Below are 26,647 nucleotides of genomic sequence, written 5' to 3'. Positions count from 1 at the left end.
TTCAATCAAGTCTTTTTTAATTTTTGGACATTACTCACGTCTCTCAGCATACAGAACAGCAAAACTGAGGCTCTGCTTCCTGACCTGATGATTACAGACATGGTAAATGTCTGACCAATACTCCAATAATTGTTTGTTTCAAAAAGTAAAACGTGTATGTTGTATTAGTTCAGCACACACAAAGTGAAATATTTCAAGATGCTATTTGTTTCGTTATGACGGAAACAAAAGATAAATCAGTATTTCCAAACCTTAAAATATCATGACAAAGGTCAACAATGTTGGCTCACCGTGTTCCAATCTTGTCAGCTAATTAACGCAAAACACCTGCAACAGTTTTCCTCCGCCTTTAAATGGTCTCAGTCTGGCTTAGTAGGCTTCAGCATCATAGAGAAGACTGCTGACTTGACAGTTGTGCAGAAAACCTTTATTGGCACCCTCCATAAGGGGAGGAAAAAAGGGTCTCAAAACTTTTTTTTTAAAATGACAAAAGAACCAGTATGCTCACAGAGGGGTGTGTCAAAGGGGTTGGAGGAAGAGGAAAACATCACCAGAAAGGGTACACTAGTGACAGGGATAACCACAGCCTTGACAAGATTACCAAGTAACGGTGAAGGTTCAGAAACCTTCATTAGGAGTGGCTTATGTCAGTGCATCAAGAACCACCACATACAGATGTCTGCGAGACATGGGCTATAAGATGTAGAATTCTATGTGTCAAACCACGCCTGAACCAAAGACAACATTGGAAGAATCTGTAGTGGGCTCAGGAAAAAAAGTACTGTTCTATTGTCCAGTGCACCCAAGTCAAGCCCTTTTTTCAGATAAAGACAATTTTGAATTTTAATTGGAAAGCAAGGTCACAGAGTCGGGAGCACAACTGGTGAAGCACAAAAATCAAGTTGCTTAAAGTCGAGTCTGACGCTTCCACAGACAGGAGTGTGTTGGGTATGCATGTCATTGGCTGGTGTGGTGTCAGTATCGTTGCGTGTGTACATTATCTATTTGTTGGACTCAGGTTAGTATTTATGAAAGCATTGGATAAAATGCTGCCTGTGGTTTGTGTTTTTAACAGGGTTCATATTCTTTGTATCCTCAAGCAATTTGGCAATTGACTAAAAGCATGCATTGAGACTATAAACTAACCGGTGACAAATTCAGGGTGTGCCTTGCCTCTCACCTTAACTCAACTGGGATAAGTACCAGCACACTAGAACCCAAGTGAGATTAAGCGGTCAGGAAAATGAATGGACTGATGAGATGAGATTCCTCAGTAAGGTTTCTTCTTAAGTTTAAGAACCTAACTGACCTTATGGCATTGCTGCCACAATAAAATCATATAGCCAGTAACTGTATCAGAGATGTGCAGGGGAGTAACTACACTACACTGCCTTATAAAAAAAAATGATGCACTGAATAATAAGTATAATAATAATAATGGTAAGTGAACCACGATACAGCGACTGATCATTGATGGCGCTCCATGGTAACCACATTTAGATGAGCTAAAATAATCCTCATTTATTTGTGCAAGAAATTATAACTAGATCACGAGCTAGAAGGTTTCGTTGATTTCAGTGCTTTGTCAACTTAAAAAGCGGCTGTATTTCTGTTATTTGCTTGATGATAATGACCATGTAACACTCAAGCAGCATAAACACAATTCCTCTTTGAGCGTACTAAAACACACAAACGGATGTAGAGCCTGTGAATCAAAGCATTCTCCCTGCTGGGTGCTGGATGCTGCCTAGGGGCAGAGATGTGCACTCTGACGCTGTGTCTAAAAATCACTCCACTCCAGTACTATTTTGGAGTGGTATCCTAATATTTATTAATCAAAGTCATGACCCTATGTAGTGCATTCAAAGTTTACCCACAAACCATAGCAAAAAGTAGTGACAAACCAGAGGTCACTCATTGAGTCCTGATATACCATATTGCATTGCATCTTCAGAGAAAAAAAATTGAAGAATGGCAAGACGAGATGAGTCACAGACAGGTCATTAGGATTCACACAGTTTCTATGCAGGACACGCCCTAATGCAACAATATTGGCTCCTGCATCATGGGAAAAGCTACGGAGACATTTAAATGTGTAAATTTATGAAATTTGTATATAACAAAAGCAAAGTTTGTTATGTTTATGTTTGGGCTAGGGTTGGCTGTTTAGGATGAGTTAAGGCTAGGATTAAGGTGGGTCAGGGTTAGTGGGAAACAAAGCCGCCACACTTGCATCACATATCTCTTTTCTCATGTGGAAGCAGTAGGAAGTTTTAATAACGCAGCAATCTTTTTTTTTTTCTTACTCACCCCAACAGCCTACTATGTTATTGTGTGACAGCTGTTATGTCATTATAATCATGTTGTGTAGTGCCTGAAAGCAGTTATGAATGAGCTCACTATGTAGTCAACTAAATAATGTAACCTTACATGAGGAGTCAGGAGTAGTTACTGAGTAAACGATTTGGGACACATCTTAAGTGTACCACAATGGCCAAACAACCCGTTTTCATTGACCATCGTTCCTGCAGCAAGTGATTGGCTAGTGCGAAAAGACAGAAGTCAGTAAAAAAGTGGCTGTTGGTGCTTCTCTCAAACACACAAAGGTGAGCTATCTGGTTTTTACAATCTGAAGGGGCTATCTTCTTCAAAAATTGCACCAAGTGTTCCATAGTTGAAAAAAACAGCACAAGATGTCCAACAGCCTCGTTCACTGCTGAAAACATACACGGCTGTGGAGAAAGGACACAAGCAGCATGTAGTGGTGGATTGAGTGAAGTCATTGTCATCGCCACAAAACAGGCAGTAACTACTAGGTGTAAAAGGGGCTTTTCTGAGTCTATTTCAATTAATTAATCTTGAAAAATGTGATTCTTCACTTGAAAACAAACATAATGAAGCATGAAGAGCAAGGTACAAACATGGATAAACAGCACATCCATCGTATACTGTAGCTGCAGACCGCAGAGAAAAAAAAGCTTACCAACCAGTGCTGTTGCTCTAATCAAAGTCTGTCACGGTTGGCGCTCACATGGTTTCACTTAAAATGAAAATTATCTCCTGAGGCTTGACTCCTCTTTCATTTGCATTTTATTTACAACACACTTTTCACTGCAAACAGCAAAAGCATATGCTCCATGTTAATATTGAAAAATTAAACTTAAAAAAATCCCACTCAGTGCCTCTTCCTTTGCAGTTTTTAACCATCGCAAAGTTGCGCATTTATTTTTGAATGAGCTGAGCAACGGCTCTGCTCTTCAGAATTTATGGTCCCCGCCAAGCAGCCATTACTCACTCCAGCGTATAGGAAATCTTACCTCTGAAGTGGCTTGGCCCTCTTCCTACTGAGGCTACAGAACAGTCGAAACTACCACTCCACTTTGACAGGGCTTTTAATACGCTGGAAAAGAGACAAAAGGATGAACAAAGATATCAGTCAGTGAAAATCCGAAAGTTAGGGATCGACTGCAGCAGAGGAACAGAGCAAGCTGGCAGCTAGAGAGCAGACTGATCCTTCTGTCACAAGAATACAATGGATTTTATGCAGAAGGAAAAGACACACAGGCCAAGGAAAGAAGGATTTTTTTATACCGCAGACTTGAGCATGGAATACTTCAGTTCACTCCAACATCTCTCACAGAACACAACCTGGCCGTGCTTATTGATAAACACGTTTGTCAGCAACTATTCGCCTTTCATTCAACTGCAAACATACATTTTAAGTGATTGAAATGCAAAACGGGGTGAAGTCAGCTGCTGAGAGGTATCAAGAAGCAGTTCCCACTGGACACAGCTGTTTCTTCGTTTTTCTGTGCAACAACTGTTATTCACACCACAGCATGTGGCGGGTCTCCTTGCGCAAGAAGAAACACTGACTGAATATTTCCATAGCAAATACACCCCAGGCACAGAGTTTGTGTGTGTTGGCAAAGAAGTTATCAATACTCTAGCACATGCCCCACCTCCATCCAGCTGCCTTTTGCAAATTGTGCCCAGTCAATGTGTAATAACACTCTTATCAGTGTGGGGGCTGCAAGCAGGTGTGGCAGTGACGTGGACACGTGCAGCTGCAGGGGAACACATTTGCTGAAGTCACAACAATGCCAGGGTCAGCTGCTCACAAGGGGAAGACAAAGAGATCAGGAAAAGGAACCGAGAAACAGAAAAAAAATGCGTTAAGAAAGTCTCAAAGAAAACGCATACTTGGAATTGTCTAAAGCGCTTGTGTATTCTTTGCACTAAAACACTTGGGTATAGACTCCCAAATACAAAAAACAGCAATTTTGGCCAGAAAAAAACAAAGTGCACAGGCAAGAGGACCCCTTCTGAGACGATTCCAAACACTAAACAAAAATAACATTAAGGCCACCCTGAAAAGTGCTCTGTATACGCCGTAAGTGTGTCACTTCATAACAGAACAAGGGAAAACTCTGTATCATGAGTACAGGTGTGTCCTTGTCCACCCATGCTTCCCAACCATTAGCTGCACTCCTTCAGGGCAGCTCATTTCCTGTTGGGGCAGGAAGTCAAAAAGAGGGAAGGATAGTAGACCAGCAGAGGAGATGATGATGTCATAGGGAAAGAGAAAGATGGGACTGTTGCCGGAAAGCACAGTAAATGACCACACCGGTCTGACTGCACTGAGTAACAATGTAAAGAACTTTTATGTGAGGAGAATTGAGTGTCGCCATCAATCACTACTGCGGTTTCCCTCACCATGAGCACTCTCGAGAGATGGCTGACGGATGGTTCTGCACTGGGTGGGTAAAGTGCATTCATGTTGATCAGTGCATTGCTTTTAGCGTTGATGGCAAGCCAAACAACTTTAGGGTCCTTCTTTGCCAACTCCCTGTCTTCAATATTAAACATAAAAATTGGATTGAATGCAGTTGCAGAGAACAATTATCATTTCAAACCTGTTCAACAATATAGTTGCACTTTGTCAACTGTTCATACAAACAACACTAATACGTTGCCTGTAACACATACAACAAGGCAAGCTTGAATTTGTAAAAGAGGTCACGTCTGGTTACTATTACAAGGAGTTGATCTCCCTTCCTCAGCGGGATTCTCCATGCTTCGTGCAGAGTGCTCTGTGAGGGAGAGAACACATATGGTGAGAATTATGGAATAATGCTGTGTCAGGAATGTTCCCACGGTGGCCTCGAGAGGAGGATGGAACATCCCATTAACTGGCTAGCTGCCATTAGGGTTTATAGATAAATAATACACACGTACAAAGTTATGTGATTAAATGCCTCTTGAATTGGCTTGCATTTTGACCTGCTGGTGGGTCTGAAATGTGACTAATACTATCTTCAATTAACTTTCCATCATCAACAAATGAGTGAAGGAGCACGCTGCACTCTCTAAAACACATTTGGAGACAATCATGGTGAGTCCTGGTGCTTGTGTGAACCAGGAATCATAAGGGATCGACGATCAGCAGAACAGAAAGAGATTAGCAAGATACTCAAACTAGCCATCAGAGGCTTGCTACAAGAGTATTAGTCAATGACATCCACACACTGACATTTGCTTGGATTACACCTACATGTTTGACTGTCAAGGGAATTTTTTTTTTTTGGCACCAAAATTTGTCATCAACTGCAGCTGCTTGTTCTTCAGATTGTCGGTCACTGCTATTACAGGCAGAGTCCTACAGTGTCCAAAATGAACCTTGATGTTAAAACGACAGTGAAGAACAGCGGGTTTGCTTGCCTTCATAAAGTTAATTCTGAAAGTGACTTCTGCAACCTGGCAAAAATAACCACAAGTGACAAAATGAGTCCACTGGGGCCTCCACTCCCTGAGAAGGGTTGCGTCAGGAAGGGCATCCGGCGTAAAAATTGTGCCAAACATATGTGCGTTCATCTGAGATGACACGCTGTGGCGACCCCGAAAGGGACAAGCCGAAAGAAACTTACTTTTACCCCCAAGCTTCCAGATGCATTGAAAGCAACCTGCCATGTGCATCCTCTAGTTTCCCTGCAAACTTGGTGCACTGCATAACAATGCTCCCTCAATCAGTAGCCGAGCTGATGGCAGGCAAGCAATCAGATGGGGGAGGGGGGGCTGCAGTGCGTTTGAATAACAAAACAAGCCAGAGTATTTCAGATTTATAAATCATTAACCTTAATGGATAAAATACTCAAGGCTTAATATTCTATGAACAGGTGGTCTATTCTAATAGAAACCAAACCATCGAAAGAACACATCCGAATACAGGCTCTAACCAAGCTAATCTGCATTGAACATCTTTTGCTGTCAGGTCGTTGACTTTTTACTATAATGTAAAACTAAATGCGTGATTTGAAAGCGACTGCAGCATACCAATAGCAGGCATTTTGTAAAACAACGTTGTAAAAAAATGCCCTGAAATCCAAAATGGGAACTGCCTAACTAGATGGAAAGAAACCCATGTTTTTCCTTCCACAAGGGTCAAGTCACAAAGCAAATACTGTTGACCAACACAACCACACAAGTGAGAACTGGTTGAACTCTGATCATACTATGAATGTTTATTCCTCTGGCGTAAATGTGACTCTGAAGCACAGGTCATTTAATTAAGGCCATTGGTGATTAAATAAATTGTCCTCCCATATCTATTGCTAAACTGTTGCATCTTAACTTTGCATTCAGATGAATGGACAATGGAGAATAACCGTGCTTTGCCAAGCATTGCATATTAGGGTTAGGGTTGCCACTGACACCTAAAACTTAGTATGTTTATGTGCTATGTTGTTAACCCAAAAAAATCATCCAGAATGGATCCATCCGTTTGTTCACAGCATGTCAGAATATTGCCCTATATTGATTTGTACATCTCCCATCATGAAAAGTCTCTTGAGGTTTTTGTGTTGAAGAAGAACCAGGAAGTGATGTCTTTTTGCAGATGCCTACAGAGGTGGGGTTGAGTGTCTACCCATTGTACCGGCAAGAAACTAGCTGTTTTTTTCTGCACGTTAGCCAAAATGCCGGCTCGTTGCATTGCCGGAATTTGCTGGAACACTAGGGAGGATGGATTCACTCTTCACACATTTCCAAAAGACCCGATTTGTCGTGAAAAATGGATTGCACAGGTGCAAAGGACAAGAGCTTAGTGAGTTCCAAATGACAGGTAGGTATGTATAGGGCTATTAAAAAATAAATAATAGTTGGGGGGGACTAATTTGTCTCACAGTTTATAGGTATATTACGTGTGAATTTAGAATAAATCCCCTTGGTCAAACCGGCAAGATATAACAAAGCACTTGTCTTGCGTTTAAGACAATTTAATCACACACACAATACACTACAACACAAAACCATACCAAAATTAACAAAACAAAACAAAGACAGTTTAGTAGTGTGTAACACGAGCTAACTAGCCAAACGACGTATAGACACCACAGTCAATCTTCCAAATAGGCGATTGTTATTTCTAGCGAATGTTCCGGGAAGGCAGTGTGGTGTCCGTGTACTTGTCCAAAAGCAGCACTATTAATAAAAAGCTCAGTCGACAGCCATCCTCATCTTTATAGGAATAGAAATCCGCGTCCGACGACATAATCCTTCTCTCAGAACGTAACAAAAGACCCACATCATAACTTAATAAAGTCAGGGGTGCTCAATGTGTCGATGCTGCCACCGTTTCACCCAACGCAGAGGTTGGTTGGGCCGTGAGGTTGGCTGGCCCGCACTGTCGTACTGCTAGCGGGAAGGAGAAAGGAGCTCCCCGCCACCGGCCACCAGTGTCTGGGTACTACTGACATAATTACTTCGTCCGGCATGGGTCCTCGTAAGTACGCTAAATAGACTTTTTACAAGTCTTAGGAAATCGAACAATTATTAGCGAGTTATTTTGAGTATTTCATCGGGTCACCCCCCCCCCCAAAATCAGATAGCCCCAGAACTCGTAACAGCTCACAAATGCAATGAGTTTGCCTGTTATTTTAGTGTAAAAATACAATCCATCAGGTCAAATGTTATCACATATAAGCAAAATGATAAAATGATTTCGAATCTGAAGCCACCTAGGAAAAACTCTATTAGCTTGTCAGATTTTGATAAAGTTGACCAAAAAAACTGTAGAGAAAACTGTTCAGCAGTTGAAACCATCATCGAGCAGTCTCGACTCAATACCATCTGACTTTTTCAAAACTGTTGTGAAGTCAGTGCTACATGATTTGCAGCAAATAATCAATTCCTCACTTCAGTCTAGAGTAACTCAAAGCTCCTAAAGTGTATGGAATGTCTGATTTCTAATGCAAATTATCTTATCTAGATGAAAATATCTGTTCAACTGCTCCATAAAATGCATAATCTGTTTAATGTTCTTACCGAAAATATGTGTTTATGAATTAAAGTCAGCGAACTTTGACCTAGTTTTTCTTACCTCCAAAACGACTCATTTCGTGGGCAGACCTTTGACGTCACAAATTATGGGATGGGGTGTTTTGGAATGACGATAAGCTGGGAGTCTTTTGTATTCACGCTGAAGAAAAACTTATTTGCTTCGAGAATTCCTCGGCGATATGAAATTCAGTGTTACTTCAGGTCGTAACACTGAACACTGAATTTAGACTGTGACTTTCAGATAGTGAATTTTAGCCAGTTGAATCTCAGGAGACTGAAAATATTGCGTTTGAATTTTGAAGGTTGAATTTTTTTTATATGGCCAATTTGTTAACATTGAAAAGTTAAACTGAAATACAGCTATTGAAAATGTGATCACTTTGAAAGAACAATGTCAATTTTAAAAACGTAAAATTTTCAGTGGCATTTTTAATTAAAATCCTGGTGGCACATATTTACTTCCATATTTATAGTATTAACACTTTTTAATCATATTACTTGCACTGTACACAGTTTTAATTGTCTTTTTTAATATATATTTTGTTGTCATTTCTATTGTTTTTTCCCCCATTTTAAATGTTTTTTGTATCTCTTTGTTTTCAAATGCTTTTATCATGTAAAGCACATTGAGTTTACTTTGCTTTAAAAAAAAATAAATCTAAAATTGTAACCTGATTTACACACACATATGGGTGGGGATCAGTCACCATGGACCTCTGTTTCGTGAAGCCAGGGTCCACATGCCTGGCAGCTGCCACGGGGAAGCCCCATGAGTGTGTCTCCACCATCCTCTCTCTCTCCCGCCAAATTGTTTAAGCATATTCTTTAGTGGTGTACTTGAAGGCATGGGTAAATGACATACTTACATGCTTCCCTCTCTTCAATTGTAATGTCTACATTTCAAATAAATAGAGACTGCTCATTTTACAGGCATTGTTGGTAGGCAGGAATTTTTCAAAAAAAAAAAAAAAAAAGACAAATTCAGTTAAGTTAGTGAAAAGACATTTTATCAAATGACAGCTTTGTTATTGTGAGCATAATGTCATTAATGCTGCACTGCAATAGCGCTTTGGAGGTACTGTGTAAAACATTGGGTGGACAAGGTAGAAATGTGTGGTAATACAGGACGTAAGATGTCTTCACAAAATCCCGCAGGGAAACGCACAAACTACTAAAGCCAATTGAGAAGGACTTGGTGAGCAAGAAAAGATTTTTTTTGGTATTCCTGCTTTTATATCTTTGCTACCACATGTACACACAACCTGTTTTCCCCATGCCTGCGTGGGTTTTCTGCAGGCACTCCGGTTTCTTCCCACATCACAAAAACATGCAATATTAATTGGACATTCTAAATTCCCCCTCGGTGTGATTGTGAGTGTGGCTGTTTATCTGGATGTGTCCTGCGATTGGCTGGCAACCAGCTCAGGGTGAACCCTGCCTCCTGCCCATTGAAAGCTGGGATAGGCTCCAGCACTCCTGCAACCCTTGTGAGGATAAGCGGCTATGAAAATGGATGAATAGATGTTTATCAGGTTTTATTTTGTTTATTTATGCCATACTACTTCATACTAGGGGTATCATGGGGGTTCTTGCAGTTTTGAACACCACCCACCAACCTTCCGCTCAACAATTTTTCACCTCCCGGTTTACAATTTTCAGTGCGAGCATTCCCCTTACAATTTTCCAGAGCTAGCACCACCTCCCTCATCCCAATTATTCTCCAAAAAGGGGGGCACACCCCAACAAGTTTGAAAAACCACTTGTTTACTCACTGCTTTATCATCATCTTCAATAGAAACTAAATCAGTCGCCACATGCCTCTAAGTTATTTAGTACCATTGTGTGTACTGATATACATTCTGGACTGTGCATTTCAAGGGCAACAGGAAGAGCAACAATTTCTAAGCAGGATATTTTACGCTCCAGACAAGCCAGGTACAGTATAACCAACCTTTGTTTACAAACACTCCAGGCAGCTGCTGCCAAAGGTAAGGAAATGTTAAAAGAACAAGGCCCTATACAAGCTGGTGACGGTGTGCGTGTGTCAAGGAAAGGGACACAACCATACACACACACACACACACGTTTCTTTACTTTGCCAAAACATGTCCTCAACACGAAGGGGAGTCTTGGCTCACCAGATGATACTTTCCATCTGAGGTTCACTCCAGTCTGTAGGGCAAGATCTAGTTAACAATTGAGCCTCTGGCACACCATCAGGGTGCAGTGAAGTCAGTGTTAGACGCTGCATCCTCCGGTTGTAACACAACCCAGAGGAAATTCACACTGTTGTCACCCACTGCCTTGTCTTTTGTGTGGGGAATTTTCTGCCCAGGGATATGGGCGGGTCGTTGTTTGCTTGGATAGGTGTGAGGAAGTCACACATGGCCCTCAAGCGACAGAGCTGAAGCAGTGACAGACAAGCACGAGAGAGACACGAGCAAGAAGAGATAAACCAACAATATTCTCTGAAGCTTCAGAGGACCATTGCTCAAGCCTGAAAAAAATGTGACCCCTGTTATTATTTAATCAATTTATGTCCCCAGAAAAAAAACAGGCAAACAGAAAAAAGGCAGTGTTTACTCTTCATGAAGGGATTGTGAATGTGAAAAAAAATTATCTTGGTAATGTCTAGCATGGAGAGGAAAAAAAGATGACAAAACATTCATCACATGCTTTTAAACAGAAGCTTTGAAATGACTAACCATCTTCAAACACATTTTACCTGTGCCTGGAAATTTAATCCGTCTGCGCGTTTGATGGCTGAGTTGAACAGAAACAGTCCAAATGTTGTGCCTTGGGGCATTTAAGTGTGCTGACAATGTTTTGGACCATCAATTTACATATACACAGATGGACAAAAGTGTTCGTACCCCTCTGTTAATGAAAGGAAACCCTACAGTGGTCACATAACTTAAATCTGACAAGTAGTAATAGATTACAAAATATATAGTAAATAACCAATGAAAATCAGACATTGATTTTGGTGGTTTAGCAAAATTAAAAAAAAAAAAAACTCACAAAAAAGAGGTGCATAGAAAATGATGGTACCCGTAACTTAATATTTCATTCTAGAGCTTTTTGAGACTACCACTGCAATCAAACATTTTTTGGGGTAAATTTCAACAAGAGTTCTACACCTTTCAGAAGGTGTTTGGCCCTCTCATGGGCAAATTACTCCATAAAATGCTACTTCAGTTTAGCACAATGTTTTTGCTCTTTGCCATTTTTGGATGTTTTAAGCTGTGTGTTCTGGGTCATCATCCTGTTCGAAGACCCCTGACCAACAAACGAGACCAAGCTTTCAGAGACTGGGCATCATATTTCTCTCTCGAGTACCTTAATAGTTCTGACATGCATCGATCGAAGACACCCTGTGCAAGATGTAGAAAAGCAGCCCCAAAACATGAGAGCCTCCTCTATATTTCAGAGTCGAGAAAGTGTTTTATTCTTGGTATATTCAAGTTTTGTATCTGTGAACATAGAGCTTATGTCCCTTGCCAAAAAGTTCCAGTTTTGTCATGTCTCCTTGTCGGACATTCACACAAAAGCTTTGTGTCTTGTCATTATGGAGTTTGGCAAATTCCAGTCTTGCTTTTTGTTATGATTAGTTTACAACAACGATGGAAAATTACCTCAAAGGTCAGCTCCAATGAACCCCACTTTGGCACAAACAATGACAGAAGGTAATGGGATTATAACATTATTTAAAAGAATTAATTCAGAGTCTTATTATACTCACATTTAGTTGAATTCAATCTTAAAATATATTATATGGCTCTCACTGAAACAAATTTCCAAATACTGGATTTTGTTTTCATGGCTCTCTGAATCAAAAAGGTTCCTGACCCCTGAGTTAGAGGAACATCAAGCTGCTTGAAGATTGTCTTAAAATCTTTACTTTTAACACATCGATAATATTCCACTGAGACAACTGTGTGGCACGGTGGAGCAGCTGGAAAGCGTTGGCCACACAGTTCTGTGGACCCAGGTTCGATCCCGGCCTCCCTGTGTGGAGTTTGCATGTTCTCCCAGTGTCTGCGCGGGTTTTCTCCGGGCACCATTGAATACTCTAAATTGCCCCTAGGTGTGATTGCGAGTGCCACTGTTTGTCTCCATGTGCCCTGCGATTGGCTGGCAACCAGTTCAGGGTGTACCCCGCCTCCTGCCTATTGATAGCTGGGATAGGCTCCAGTGCTCCCGCAACCCTTGTGAGGATAAGCGGCAAAGAAAATGGATGGCTGGATGAGACAACTGTTTCCTTTGTATCCTCTTGTCCACTTTTAGTGTGGTACACGCCATGTCACCAAACAGCACAATGAGGCCATCCATAAAAATATTTAGGTTTCCGGTAACCTGACCGACCATAAATCTTCAAAAGCAAATAAGATTGCTGAACTCTGCATTTATTTTTTTATTTTTTTTTTTACATGAAGGGGACGTAAGTCTGGACAAGGGAAGTAACTGTGTCAACAATAATGACGCGAGACAACTTTGAATGTTGTGCTTGTATTCAGTCACCGCTCCGCACATAACAACAGCCAAAATATTTGCAGAATATCATGGAATGGACCTTTAAAAAAAAAAAAAAAAAACAATTCCAACCTACCTTGTCATTTTTTCCCCCCACTCTTGTTACCGGAAACCAACATATTTTTATGGATGCCTGATTACTTGCCACCCTCGAAATAGGCTGGCTAACTGATCATTCTGAAGACACCTGTGACGATAATTGGAGGACACACCTTGTTTGAATTTGTACCCATGGTCAAATTATTTTTAGAAAACAACTCTAAGAGTACCACCGTATAACTTTTGTCCAGGGTTATTACTTAATTTTTTTAACAATTCTGTTGAACCATCATTTAAAAGCAAGGTCTAATTTTCATTGGATCGTTTCAATTTATTTATTAAGACTTTCGTCAAAGTCAAATTATCTCTGTGACCACTGTGGGTTTTTCTTTCATTATCAGAGACTGTAGCGCATGTGTATAAAGTATTGTAGCTGCTATGTAGGTTTCCTGTATGGGTATTTATTGTTGCAACCCGGGTTATGACCCCCCCAAAAAAGAAAATAGGTATCAACTCACAAATAGGGACACGAGTACTAACTTGGATAAATTTGGCAGTCCAAAACGATAAAGTTTTCAGTCTAACAAGGTTGGGAGCCGGCCAGACGGTGCCCTGACAGTCCGCTACCTGCAAATAACCTTTGAACCTCGCACGGTGAGTGTGGGGTCATTTTATGCAGTTGAAAAAAATACGTGCTCGAAGCTTCCTCCTGAACTCCTCTGGCTTCGACTTGACCCCACAGGCAAAGGGTTTGAGCCTCGTTTGCGTTGTATGGATGATAACTACTGCGAACACAGATACCCGATTCTAATCGGTGACGTCATCAGACAATAGGGTTTCAAGTGTTAAATCCTATTACTTTATGTATATATGACACGGGGAAAAATGCGTTAAATTCGCCAAAGTCAAAAGAAAAAAAATAGTTTTCATGAGGCTATGTACGCCGACAACACCTTGGGCCATGAAAAGAAGCTGATCAGCCAAGATCGCCAAGGGTGGAGACTACGACGAGGGGCGACAACTGGGCAACGAAAGGCCCCATTCGGCCGCGAAAGAACAAGTTATTCCTTCAGCTAATAAAGAAACCATATCTCCGCTGTCCAATTCCGAAAAAAAAAGAAAAAAAAAAAGCCTTTTCCCAGGCGGGCCAAACATCCCTTGTCTCCAGAGAAGACTCATTCAATGGCCGCATCGGGAGGCTCACGCAGCCCGCAGATGCTCCTTTTAGTATCAGAATAGCGTTTGAAGAAATGCGGCAGGCTGCTGCTGCTTCTTTACTACCAGCGGCGTGCGGCACAGCGATAAATACATGGATCAATTAAATTGTCTAACCTCAAAAGGGCGTTTCCCAACATCACCCGCAAAGTACAAAATGAGAACATATAAACACGTCCGGGCAGTGAATAAAAAAAAAAAAAAAAAAACTTACAGTGAAATGGATTCACAAAGAGAATCCTCTCCTCCGGCTATCTCCTACCACTGACTTTGAGGACGATAACAGTCGTGTGGAAAGACGCGTCACACTTTAAGGGTTTTGGCTGGGGAGCAGTTCTGAAAATGTTACCCCCCCCCCCCCCCAAAAGAAAAAAAAAACCCTACTCCAGAGTATCCGACATCTTCATGTTTTCACGATCAATCTCATCTTCATGTATACCAAATGCGGGCCATTCTTCTCGGGGACAGTCTGCGCGTTCCCGCAGCTTCCTGTCCAACCCACAATCCACGCTGCCTTCATGACCCACGGATAATCGGACATAAACGTGTCCTACCAAATTGTTGCGTCGGAGCACGGAAAAGTAATGTCGCTCTTTTTTCTGTCTAAAATACAATCCTATGTATGGCTCGTGTTACGTACAAAACCAACCAAAACACACACGGAAACATTGTCTGTCTGTCTATTCGCCTGATGTGAAGGACGTACCGTACTGTACTATGTCTTCTGCCAGCATTCGTTGTTGCCGTGGGCTACGGACAGCTAATAATGGAGGCCCCTTGAATCCACAGTTAAACACTGCGTGTTCCTGTTCCAGCCAGCAAACACTGGCCTCCATAACACGAATTTGGGCCAAAAAAATTGGCTAGAACTGTTTTTTTTTTTATTTTGATCCACCTAGCATCGCATACTCCAGGTTGCTCTGCATTTCATTTATAATGGGCGAAGTTTTCAAGCAATATAATTAAGCCGGTCCCGCCTGTGCAGAATTTTCATGTTCTCCCTGTGCCTGCATTTCCTCCTGGCAATCAGTTTTCGTTCTACATCTCAAAAACATCTATGAATTGGAGACTCTAAATTTCTATAAGTGTGATTGTGAGCGCGTATGGTGGGTTGTTTTTATGTGTCCTGCGATTGGCTGGCAACCAGTTCAGGATGTCAATCAACATGTTTATCAAAACACAATATTTTGTTGGCCTCTAGTGGCTTCACCAAGTACCTCAAGTTGCAGAAATCTGAAGCTCGTTTGATTGCTCATGACGTAGGTCACAGGTCACACAAGGAGACTGGAAACTCACATATGCAGGCGTTTTCTTTCACAGGATGTTTTGAAGACAAACGGTTACTGGCAGTTCAGGTAACGACACAAGGCAGATTGTCCTCACACCTTAAGTTTAAAATGAGGACCTGGGTGATTGTGATCATGTTGGGCTTCTTTCAACCCACTACAACAAAAAGACAGTGCGCCTGCAAATGTAAGTACTCGACTGGGTTTCATTGTAACAAATGAACTGACATGACTCTTTGTAGCCACTAGCAACTGAGTGACACTTTGATGCATCACATGATTCAATCATAACGACGTTTTCCTTACCAGATGAACTCCAACCGGAGTGTACACATGATCCAGTCACTGTCCCGTGTCCGAAGATGGCCGGCGAGGAAGTGAGATTTAACCTTCTGAAGGATGAACAAGTAATTTACAACCAAGCGTGCTACTACAAAAACAATTTGTTGAACTGTGAATCGAACACCAGCGCTGACTTGGGGCTACATGAGGCCAAAGCATCAGTCAGCTTTGTCCTGACTGGCAAGGCGGCCACAAAAGGTGGACTCTACAGGTGTGAGGGAATAGTAACATTCCCACCTCCTCTCTTAAAACAGAGGAGTGATGTGAGCATCCTCGTGCATGTTGCAAGTAAGCAGCGCTGTAACACAGGAAAATCCACACTGCAGATGTGTAGTTTTTGATTTTCATAATTGTTCATTTAGGTAATAGAGGTGTTGTAACAGTCTTTACAATATTTCCCCCATTTTCCATAACAGGAAATGTATTTATTCAAACACCAAACTTTTTTTTGTACTTTTGTAGGAACCCTATCGTCAAAAAGATGCTTGACATATTGCCATTTTAGGTCACCATTGCAGCACTGGGGAAACCAAAGTGGGACATGGAGAGCTCATGATTTGGATTCCTGTGCTTGGAATTCTCTGCATCTATAGCATCATTATTACAGTCATTGCTTTGGTCAACTGGGTAAGATGCATCTGAATGAGTATGTAAACTTGTTATTACAACACCTTATGGATTGACTAGAACAGATATTAAGAGCGAATATCAAGGCTCACAAATGTTTTTGGAATAAATGGACAAAAGAAAAAAATCTTGTAAGATGAAGCAAATAAAATTTTCTCATATTTTAACTTACTTCCTTTAGGTGTAATTGCCACCTCACATTTTTGTCACATGTACAGGAATATGACATCTGAGCATTACATGCAGTTTAGTTGTTTCTTTTTTTAAAAACCCATTTTCAGGCTACTGGTCGGAAGGCAGATTTCCAGAATGATTACATTAACACAAAACCAAGAGTCACCAGCCAGCGTAGGAGGGTGCGAGTGAACACTCGACATCACCACATTTGAGAACCCAAATTTCTCCTGAGATGCTCACTCTTACTTACTTGGAAGGCAACTGTATTATATTATTACTGTGTACCTTGAAGCTTTAATTCACACCAGTTCTTTGAGCTGAGGTTGTGAAAAATACAAATAAAAACTTCCTGCATCTTGCATTCATTCATACAGGTGTGGTAAGACCCTCTTTAGTGGCTAAAAACTGAAAGTGATGTTCAAGTAAATTACCCAAACAAGGGGGGGGGGGTCTCTTTAAACATTGTGACCACAATTTCAGGAGCACCCATGCTAGTTTTAACTAAAGAATTTTTTATTATTATTCTTGGACAAAAAAAAAATGCATTGACCTCAAATTCGGCTTGAGGATTTTGTTTCTTCTGCAATTGAAGCAGCAGTTTGTTTTCAAAGAACGAAGGACGATCTCAATATGTAAAGAGTACTAATAAAACAAAATCTGGATAAAACAATGCAACTGAACAGTTTCCTGTCTGTACCGCAGGTTTCCTCTTCCTTAGGTTTCTGCAAATGTAGCTGCTCGAAACAGTTGACTAAATGTTTGCACAACAAACTGTGCAAACCATGCGAACTAGCACTAATTGCAAGCAGAAAAACGATCAGCATATAGCACATATTTGATAAATTAAATAATTAAAATTTATGGGAGAAATTGTGAAAAAAATTCTAATAACCTCATACAATTTTAATCGACAGCTAAATATCTCACCTTTGGGTACATTTGATTTTGTTTGAATAAGTAGTACAACATTTGCAACAGGATAACCTACACCTGGTAGCATATTCGCAGATCATCTGATCATCAACCTTTATAATAACAACAAAGATTATCAGATACTGATTGTCATGCCTGGGGCTGGCCTTTCCAGAAAAATTTGTGCTGTGAGGAGTTGTGCTGCCTCTCTTCAGACCTCAAATCCTGTTGTGTTATCTGGGGAGCAAAGAGGATAGGATCCCTTATTATTATGATATATTTGGGTGAAGGAGCTTCTAGATTGAACCAATATATATGAAGCCTTATTGTGACTAGTGACTCAAAAATAGGTTCTTACCATAATTGGATGATATCCTAAAATCTTGAGATGGCGAAGCTTGACAGCCAGTGGACCTCGCAGTTGAGATGTACCAAAGCAGAAAGCAGAAGGAGCCAGACAAAGAACTGCCCATCTAGAAGACCGACAAAAGGTTTCTCTAGCTTACTGAAGGCGGTCCATTTTTGAAGAAAGACAGTCCCGAGTTGGTCGGGACCACTTGTAGAGAACTAATTTAAGAAATCTAAAAAGGAGCCCTCCTCAAGCAGTCACTTATAACTCTGGAAGGATAGAAAAAGGTCACAGTAACAAGACAGGTGCTTGTGTGGACAGTGTGTCGCTTATGTATGTTGACTTGCAAAGATATTACGCTGTAATTTTTAATAAATTATGGCTTCAAATTTTGTTGTTTTCATGCATTTATTGCCACAACCTTGTAAAGGCAGACACATTTGGAGCCAAATGTCTTCTTAAATGACTTTTGTATTTCCTGTAGCCACTATTGCTGCTGAAATGAAAGAAATTTCCCCACTATGTGACTAATAAGGATATAGAGAATTATAAACATCTAGTATATCAATTAACTAAAGTTATAGGCCCATTTTCTCAAGTGATGTAGCAGCAATGAGGTACTATTTCATTTCTTGTTTCCAGGTCCTGTACAGTTGTCGAGCATTATCGTATGTTACGGTATTTTCCTGGATAAGTATGTACTAATTTGGCTGTGATTGTTCTCATCAAAGTTGGCTAATCTCCACTATAATGCAGTTCCACCCAGACCTACGTGACAAATATACTGTCATGATCCTGCCGCTTCAGCACCAGCTGTGCGGGTGTCCGCGCAGGTGCGCTGATTGGAAGGTGCACACCCGCGCCTCATGCGGCCTGATTATGCTGTGGATTTATGACCGCGATGACAACTGGCCGGCGCCAGTTCGTATGATCTTCATGTCCCATTCGTGTGCTCCGATATCCCTGATTGAACCTGTGAGTACCGACCTTCGCATGTTCTCCGACCAACCTTGTAAGCCTGACTCCTTTGATACTTCTGCCTACGTTGATTGTTCCCCTGTGTACCGACTCCTGCCTGTCCGCTCATCTGCTCTCTTCGCCCGACGTCACAACTACCGCTGCTGCACCGGACTGCCTGCTCGATCCCCTACCTCTGCATAGAATAAACGTGTCTCTTCTTGAACTACCTTGCGTCTTCCGAGTTCCTGCATTTGGGTCCTACTCTCGTTTCCGATGGGACGTGACATATACTGGATCATTCAATCATTTTTTGGGTGCGTTTGCAACAGTCATGATAGCTTGGATACTAGCACGTCATTTCTGGCTTTCAGCTTATCCTTCACACTCCCTTCATGATACAATACTTGTCTAAAATTGAAGGGATTTTTTTTGTCATCACAGAGGTGATGCTTAGTGAGTTATGCTGCACTGATAACAGATGCGAGGTACATGTTTGCCTCCGCGGCTTGGGATCACATTTCGTCCCGTTAACTGTAGCTTGTAGGTAGGACAATTGCATGCATCAAGTATTTCCCTTACCCAATCAGCGAAAGGCAGCGAAGTTGGGGTGGTCCAGTTTAGACCAACTGTTAACTTTATGATGGTCAAGCCATGTGGTTCCTACAATTATTTTTATAATTTATACATTAGAATTATATAATCATTTGAATTACCGCAGATATGTTACAGCTAACTATTGGTAGCACATTCATGGTTTATTTATTATACCATCAAACTGTGATTGTAGGTTTTGTGTATAATAGTCACCTCCCAATAAATTCAACTGGACAGTCAGCAAAGCCACACTAAGAATTGCTTGGAAATCTTGTGAAAATATTCTGTGTACAGGCTTGCGCAGTCGCAGCAAAGCTAAGTGGTAGCGGCAATAAACAACATGGTCCTTCAGGTTTTTTTTTTCTTTTTTTTGTTAACTGAAGTTCAGAAATCGAAAATGCACATTTGGACGAAACTGAAAACATTCTTTTGTGTCAATTTTGGCCAAAGCATTTCAGCCGCCGAAATGTCAGTGTATCACTACGAGAGAGCACTGCCACTGGAGATTTCCTCAATCTGTTAGAGAACGTAAATGCTCACATGAGCAATGGCAGGCCACCTCTGGCAAAACCTTGACGATATTCAGAGCAACCTGGGAACATTAAGTCAGGGTGCGTGGTCTGTGCCTCCATGATAAAGCAGCTGATTAGAGTTTAGGCTATAAGGGTTTGGTGCCTGATGTGGTTGTTGGTGGACACTGCAGTGAGAGATGCCATGAAGCTGCAACTTTGTGGTTGCTCAAAGTTCTTACTTTTGTGCTTGCGTTTCTTCACTTGAGGGTTGTTTTGCCACGAATTTGCTTATCACAGCATCTAACAGTAAACGCAAAAAAAAAGTTATTTGAGACTGAATTACATTTTTAAGCAAGCATAGACTGTATGTATACAATACATAGAACAAGGTAAATGGCTGTATTTTCTCCTAGCATTTGATTTCTATGCTTTATCATATCAGAAGCAATAATAATGCCTCTTCTATTACCTATGAAGTATAGGTTCTCCACCACCACCATTTCCTCTAGCACTATATCTGCTTGGTCAGACAACGTCCTTTGCAGGAGTTGCAAGAACCGCTGATTGGCAGGCGGAGCACTGCATCTTACTACTCCCTGCATATGTGCAGGGACACTCAATGGCCGAGGGAGAAAATGCTGGTCAAGGTGGAGGCACAGGTGCACTGTCTGAAACATTTGCTCCTGTTTCCTGGGATACTTCACTGCTGTAGAGATAATTCAGAGGATTACAATTTTTTTTTCTTTTAAATTGATAATAACTGTGGCCCAGACCTCGGCTACTCAGCACCTCCAGGGTAGAACCCTGTAGGAGTTTCTCCAGTGGCATGGATGGGAAGTGACCAAGAAGGCACATACAATAACATGCCTTTAATAGTTCATATTCAGACATCCTGGGCAGGTAGAAATTCAGAGACTGGCTGAGACTCTGCAGAAACCTAGGGCAACACAAGGGCAGACACCAGCTTTATGGAACCAGTATGCAGCTGAATATGGTTTTGTGCTCGATCATTTGAATGTACAAACCCAATTTAAATGAAGTTGGGATGTTGTGTTAAAAACAGAATACAATGATTTGCCAATCGTGTTCAACCTATATTTAATTGAATACACTACAAAGATATTTAATGTTCAAACTAATAAACTTTGTTTTTAGAAAATAATCATTAACTTGGAATTTTATGGCTGCAACACTTCCCAAAAAGCTGGGACACGGGCGTGTTTACCACTGTTACACCACCTTTTCTTTTAACAACATTCAATAAAGGTTTGGCAACTGTGGACACTAATTATTCAAGCTTTGTAGGTGAAATTCTTTTCCATTCTTGCTTGATGTAAAGATTCTTCTGTTCAACAGTACGGGATCTCCTTTCTCATATTATACGTTTCATAATGCACCACACATTTTCAATGGGAGACTGATATGGACTGCTGGGACGCCAGTCTAGTAATTGCATTCTTTTACCGCAAAGCCACGCTGTTGTAATGTGGGGAATGTGGTTTAGCACTGTCTTGCCGAAATAAGCAGTGGTGTTCATAAAAAAGACTTTGCTTGGATGGTGAGTAGGAAAATCTACATATCCAACCATTGTCTTCCACTTACCTGATGTTGGGTCACGGGGACAGGAACTTTAGCAGGGAAGACTTTTCTCCACAGGCATTTCCTCCAGCTCCTCCGAGGGGATCCCGAGGCGTTCCCGAGTAAGCTAAGGGACATAGTCTCTCCAACATGTCAGGAGGCCTTCCCGGGGTCTCTTCCCGGTTGGACATTACCGGAACACCTCACGAGCGAGGCAACCAGGGCCACGTCATCTGGCTCCTCTTGATGGGGAGGAGCAGCGGCTCTTCTCTTGAGTCCCTCCTGGATGACCGAACTTTTCAAATTATTTCGTAGGGAGAGCCTGGACACCGTGTGGAAGAGACTATATTATGAGGTGCCGGATGGCCTCACCAAACTCCTCTCATGCCCAAGTTTTTGGCTCAGCGACCACCAAAGCTGCATTCCGTTTGGCCAGCCAGTATCTGTCAGCTTTCTCAGGTGTCCCATTGGCCAAAAAGGTCTGATAGGAAAACGTCTTCAGCTTAACGGCATCCCTCACTGCTGGTGTCCACCAACGGGTTCAGGGACTGCACCCACGACAGGCACAGACTAACTTACAGCCACAGCACCGGTTGCCTGCCTCAACAATAGAGGCGCGGTACAGGGTCCACTCGGACTCGATGTCCCCCCGCCTTCCCAGGAACGTGTGTGAAGTTCTGCTGGGGGTGGGAGTTGAAACTCCTTCTGGCAGGGGATTCTGCCAGACGAACCGAGCTGACCTTCACAATACGTTCGGGCCTCTGAGGTGAGCACAGACATTGAATAACAGAACACCCCTCGGGTTCTGATTGGAGGGATGTTCCTACCAATCACGCCCTTCCAGGTGTCACCGTCATTGCCCATGAGAGCAATTAAGTCTCCCATCAGAACAATAGAGTCAATAGAGCGCTCTCTAGCACCCCTTCCAAGGACTCAAAAAAAAAAAAAATAAAAATAAAAAAAAAAAAAAGAGAGGTGAGATTGCATATACCAATTTCTGTAACCAGGGATCAGATTGTCAAGGTCCCACCAGCTGGGCCCCAAGGGTGCAGGCCTGGCCACCAGGCACTCACCTGCAAGTCCCACTTTCAGGCCAGGCTCCAGAGGGGGGGCCCGGTGACCCGCGTCCAGGCAAGGCTAACCTACATTCAATTATTTCATTTATCGTAGGGGTCTTAAAGCCCTGCTGTTGTCTGGTCCCTCATATATTATCAATATGATTCTTGTCTTTGTACTATAATGAAATATAGATTGAACATGATTTGCAAACCATTGTATTCTGTTTTTCTTTATATTTAACACAACGTCCAAACATCAATGGAACTGGGTTTGTATTAGCTGATAAACTATGATGTAAGCAAAAACATACTGTTCTCTGTCATGCTGCAGGCAATAGTTGAGCGACGAGTACACTTTAAGGACACAGAGAAGGTCTTTAAGTGACAGAGTGCCTGGATTGGCGATGATTTTTTTTGAAAAATCCCCCATCAATGCTGCAGGACAAAAGGCAAGGCTCTCGAATACGGACAAGAGAAGGACTACCTAGAGTGCAGTGAGACAAGTGAGTGAAGATGAGATTTGGTTTTTAAGCAAACACAAATATCTACATTGTGGCATTTTGAATTGAATAATCTATTGAATAGGATAAGAAATACAGAAAAGGGATGGATAATCTAATAAATCTAGTCTGACTGATGTTATTTGACTTTATCTGACTATCGTCAGAAGAATAGAGACTGGATTTACAGTTTATAAGTTCTTAAAAGGGTCCCATTTGTGACTGATGTTCCCACAAATCACAGTTAAATATTTGTACAACACAAGCTATTTGGTGTGTAACTCATAAACCAAAAAATAAATCTCATGCAGCAGTGATAAGAAAAAACCTTCACATTGTGACAAATGATCCAAATCTGCAGTACCTCCTTTTGAGTCCATATGTCTAAGGTGGAGGCAAGGTAGTCACAGATGCTTGTAAGCAGGGTGAAATTTTTGTAGTTCAGCTCCCGACACGACAGCAACACTGCTAATAGTCTGTTAAATGGGATTTCATGGAGGTTTTCTGTGCAAATCACATGCAGAGACAAGAGGCGGGTCAATAGCAAGCTGTTTCATTTCTTATTTCTAAGTTTAGTTCACTGGAATTACTGTAGGTAGAAATGGATCATACCTGTAATTCTCTGACTGCAGATATCCAGCAGGGATTTGGAATAGAAGCCCATCATGGCCATGGTGGAGATCATGTACTGTGTGTTGGGTAGGGTGAACTGCTCTGTCATTGATAAGGCTTTTTGCTGAAAGTTCAAACAATGTGGGTTAATGCTTTCTGATGAAAAAAAATTACCCTAAGAAACATGAACATTTGGCATTAGAATAGCACTCCGAAGAGCAAAGCTGACCTTGTGGTACATTATTTTAATGGTAGGTTTATGTTGTGAGAGTGAGAAACGGAATATCTAAAAGAAAATTCTGAAAATCAGATGGCAAAAACATATTAGCATTTCATTGAATGAAATATGTATATGATCCTGAGCAAAGAATTCTGGCTCCCACCGACTAGACGTCTCATTTTAAATAAGGTCTGTACTTCTAACCTGAACTGGTTATCTGACTGACAAATTTGTTGCTTACATGAAGAAATCAGTCCAAAGAGTCAATGAGATGCCAAGCTCTGCATCATGGGCAAGATCAAGAAACTTTCTGAGGACATCAGGGACATAAGACTTGCACAATGCTGGAGTGGGGTATAAGACCACTGGCAAGAGGCTGGGTGGGAAGGAGACAGTGGTGTAATAATTAGAAAATGGAACAAACATGAAATGTCTCCCTCAGTCTGGGGCTCCTCTCAGGATTTCACCTTGTGATGTATCAATAATCATGAAAAAGGTTCAGCAGAACTATATGTGAGAAGCTCGTTAATGACTTTAAGGCAGCTGGGACTACAGTCATCAAGAAAACCATTGAAGAAAACCATTGGTAACACTTTCCAGTGATGGATCAATATCCTGCACCGCCTGTAAGGTCTCCCTGCTCAAGAAGGCACAGGTTTGCCAATGAACACCTGAATGATTCAGTGATGGTGATGTGGTCAGGCTTCGGGGGAGCTTCTCTGGAAAGGGGACAGGTCAACTTCATCGCATGAAGGGAAATATGGATGGAATCTTGTGCAGTGAAATCCTGAATGACAACCTGCTTCTCTCAGCCAGAAAACATCAAATGAGTTGTGGATGGGACTTCCATCCTCAAAACCTTAAGAATTTGGAGAAAATCTGCAAAGAGGAACGATGCAATTTTTTTCCCCAAGAAGAGGCAAACCTGCCAATCAACTACAGGAAACGTCTGACATCTGTACTGGCCAACTAGGGGTTCGCCACCATGTGCAGAGTCATTTTTTGATAGCAAAATTATTTTCATCTTTTATGTGATTTTTTTTTTCCTTTTTAAAAAATCTATTTTTCAGAGTCAACAAGATTGAATTCAGTTTTCGTAGAACATGTTTCGAAGATATTCATATTTCAAATGACATTTTTTTTTGGAACACCCTGTATAAAGCCCGTGCCCAATAGCCCGTGCCTCAGCCTTACATAGGATTTTGGTTGAAAGAGAAGTGGATTAAGCCTTATCCTAATAGCAAAAACAAAAAATGAAATGAAATGACCTCACTACCTGAAAACCTAGTCACAGATTTAAAAAGTAAAAAGGAAACCAAATAGTGTATGTTACAAGATGGAATGACGACAAATTCTTTGTCAGTTCGGGAACATACCTCAAGTTTCCATTTGACTTCAAGCGACATATCTTTACCCAAGAGACGCATCGCGGTCTGAAGCCCCAAAACATTCTTAATCCTGGGAAGACGTCCCTCAACAACCAACCTGGAGCAAAAAAAAAAAAGATAATGCCACATGATCGGAAAAAGTAGCGCACAATAGTAACAATAAGTAACAGCACAATATTGTTTTAACTCAAAACGAAGGTTACCTCAAGCCTTGTTTCAGTGCATCAACATTTGGCACATTTGGCATGTTCTTCATCTGTTCCAGACAGGAGGCCAAAATGGACAGACTCTTCTCATCAAAGTCATTCAACATCTCCTGTCAGTGAGCAACAAGAAAACAAGTATCAAATTAAGGTGTAAAATCAAGTTTCCATGAAGCCTGTCTACCTGGCAGGCACGGAGGTACATTTGGACCACACGGCTTCGTTGGGGCACGCCCAGATTCACCATAGCCAGGAGACAGTAAGCCAAGTCTTCATTCCACATGGAGCCTACAGCAGTCATGGCAACTTGCAGGAGCTGGTCAAATTCGGGATGCTCAAACATCAGCTGCAGCTCACATCGCCGCTGCACATCAGACATATTCTTGATGCTGCCCCACATGTGTGTTAAGCATTTGCTAATATGTCGAGGAGAGGGTTTATATTGTTGGCTGAGATCAAGCACATCTGATGGGGAGCCACAAAGCTGCAGGTGCTCAAAAAAAGGGGATCGCCACTGTTTCTGGCCCGAGGGGGACTGGACTTCTTCCAGAACTAAAGAGCCCGCCACTGCAGTATATACTAGCTCCGTTTTCTCTGGTCCTAAACTGGAATCCTGCGAGTGGTACCTCACTGAACTGTTGCAAGTGGTAACCCGCCACGGTTGGATTTGCCTTGTGCCATAAATGTGAACCAACTGTTGCTTGGAGGAACACGATGAGTTCATGTCTGAATCTGTCACCGTAGAGCTGCAATGTTTGACCGTATAGATGCAGCTCCGTAGAGACCGCCTCATGAGCTCCTGTGCAACCCGCAGTGACATTCTCCACTAAATTGGCGACTGCGCTCAAATAAGTAAAAAGTAAATAGGTCAGTACACCCTGTCTTCACTTTAAACTTCAAATTATACAATTTAGACGAGAAAATACCACAGCAAATCCTTTCAGGAACGTTTTATGGATATTTTACCTTACATTTTTAGGTCCCCATCGTCGTTATTAGGTACGATAGACAGTACCACGACCTTTCCTGGCCAGACACGCCCCGCTGTAAGATGATTGGGTCCATAATATAGGAAGAGGCAAGCCACGCAGATGTCACCATCATTAAACATTAAATGGACACTATAAAATGCCTCTAGGTGTGATTGTGAGTGCGGCTGTTTGTCTCAATGTTCCCTGCGATTGGCTGGCAACCAGTTCAGTACA

General features: G+C 41.6%; 3 protein-coding genes across 17 annotated transcripts in view; 1 reads left to right on the top strand and 2 right to left on the bottom strand.

The window, feature by feature from the left end:
- Positions 1–14,851, bottom strand: part of raph1b (Ras association (RalGDS/AF-6) and pleckstrin homology domains 1b) — a 38,840-nt gene extending 23,989 nt beyond the window's left edge. For 3 of the 12 annotated variants that reach the window (XM_061803925.1, XM_061803932.1, XM_061803863.1), the window contains exons 1-2: positions 14,339–14,644; positions 3,318–3,400 (exon numbers count right to left, since the gene is read on the bottom strand). The gene's annotated coding sequence lies outside the window, so the exon portion shown is untranslated. Of the gene's footprint in view, positions 1–3,317; positions 3,401–4,716; positions 5,094–12,946; positions 12,967–14,338; positions 14,646–14,830 lie in introns of those variants that run through there. The other 9 variants (XM_061803836.1, XM_061803918.1, XM_061803845.1 and 6 more) reach the window with 8 other exon arrangements.
- Positions 14,852–15,046: 195 nt separating this feature from the next.
- si:dkey-1h24.6 (uncharacterized) lies at positions 15,047–20,111 on the top strand. 2 transcript variants are annotated; one of them, XM_061804035.1, is made up of 5 exons: positions 15,047–15,597; positions 15,720–16,040; positions 16,258–16,379; positions 18,574–18,792; positions 18,979–20,111. In XM_061804035.1, the coding sequence occupies exons 1-5, from the start codon at positions 15,228–15,230 to the stop codon at positions 18,997–18,999; spliced, it is 1,053 nt and encodes a 350-aa protein (XP_061660019.1). In that variant the 5' UTR covers positions 15,047–15,227; the 3' UTR covers positions 19,000–20,111. The 2 variants fall into 2 exon arrangements, with proteins under 2 accessions (XP_061660019.1, XP_061660028.1); XM_061804044.1 differs by lacking the exons at positions 18,574–18,792; positions 18,979–20,111 and adding an exon at positions 16,661–16,836.
- On the bottom strand, positions 17,134–26,554 carry fastkd2 (FAST kinase domains 2). Of its 3 annotated transcripts, none has more exons than XM_061803957.1 (12): positions 26,409–26,554; positions 25,627–26,280; positions 25,443–25,555; positions 25,228–25,336; positions 23,632–23,755; positions 23,384–23,523; positions 22,831–23,003; positions 20,657–20,820; positions 20,353–20,589; positions 20,123–20,183; positions 17,827–17,941; positions 17,134–17,705 (listed from the first exon to the last, which is right to left on the bottom strand). In XM_061803957.1, the coding sequence occupies exons 2-12, from the start codon at positions 26,260–26,262 to the stop codon at positions 17,619–17,621; spliced, it is 1,959 nt and encodes a 652-aa protein (XP_061659941.1). In that variant the 5' UTR covers positions 26,263–26,280; positions 26,409–26,554; the 3' UTR covers positions 17,134–17,618. The 3 variants fall into 3 exon arrangements, with proteins under 3 accessions (XP_061659941.1, XP_061659950.1, XP_061659958.1); XM_061803966.1 differs by having other exon boundaries at positions 26,414–26,471; XM_061803974.1 differs by having other exon boundaries at positions 20,353–20,586; positions 25,627–26,491.
- Positions 26,555–26,647: the final 93 nt, after the last annotated feature.

Source organism: Syngnathoides biaculeatus, chromosome 2, assembly GCF_019802595.1.
Source record: "Syngnathoides biaculeatus isolate LvHL_M chromosome 2, ASM1980259v1, whole genome shotgun sequence".
NCBI lineage: Eukaryota > Metazoa > Chordata > Actinopteri > Syngnathiformes > Syngnathidae > Syngnathoides > Syngnathoides biaculeatus.
Note: the sequence above shows the minus strand (reverse complement) of the source record. Positions and strands in the feature narration are given on the sequence as shown.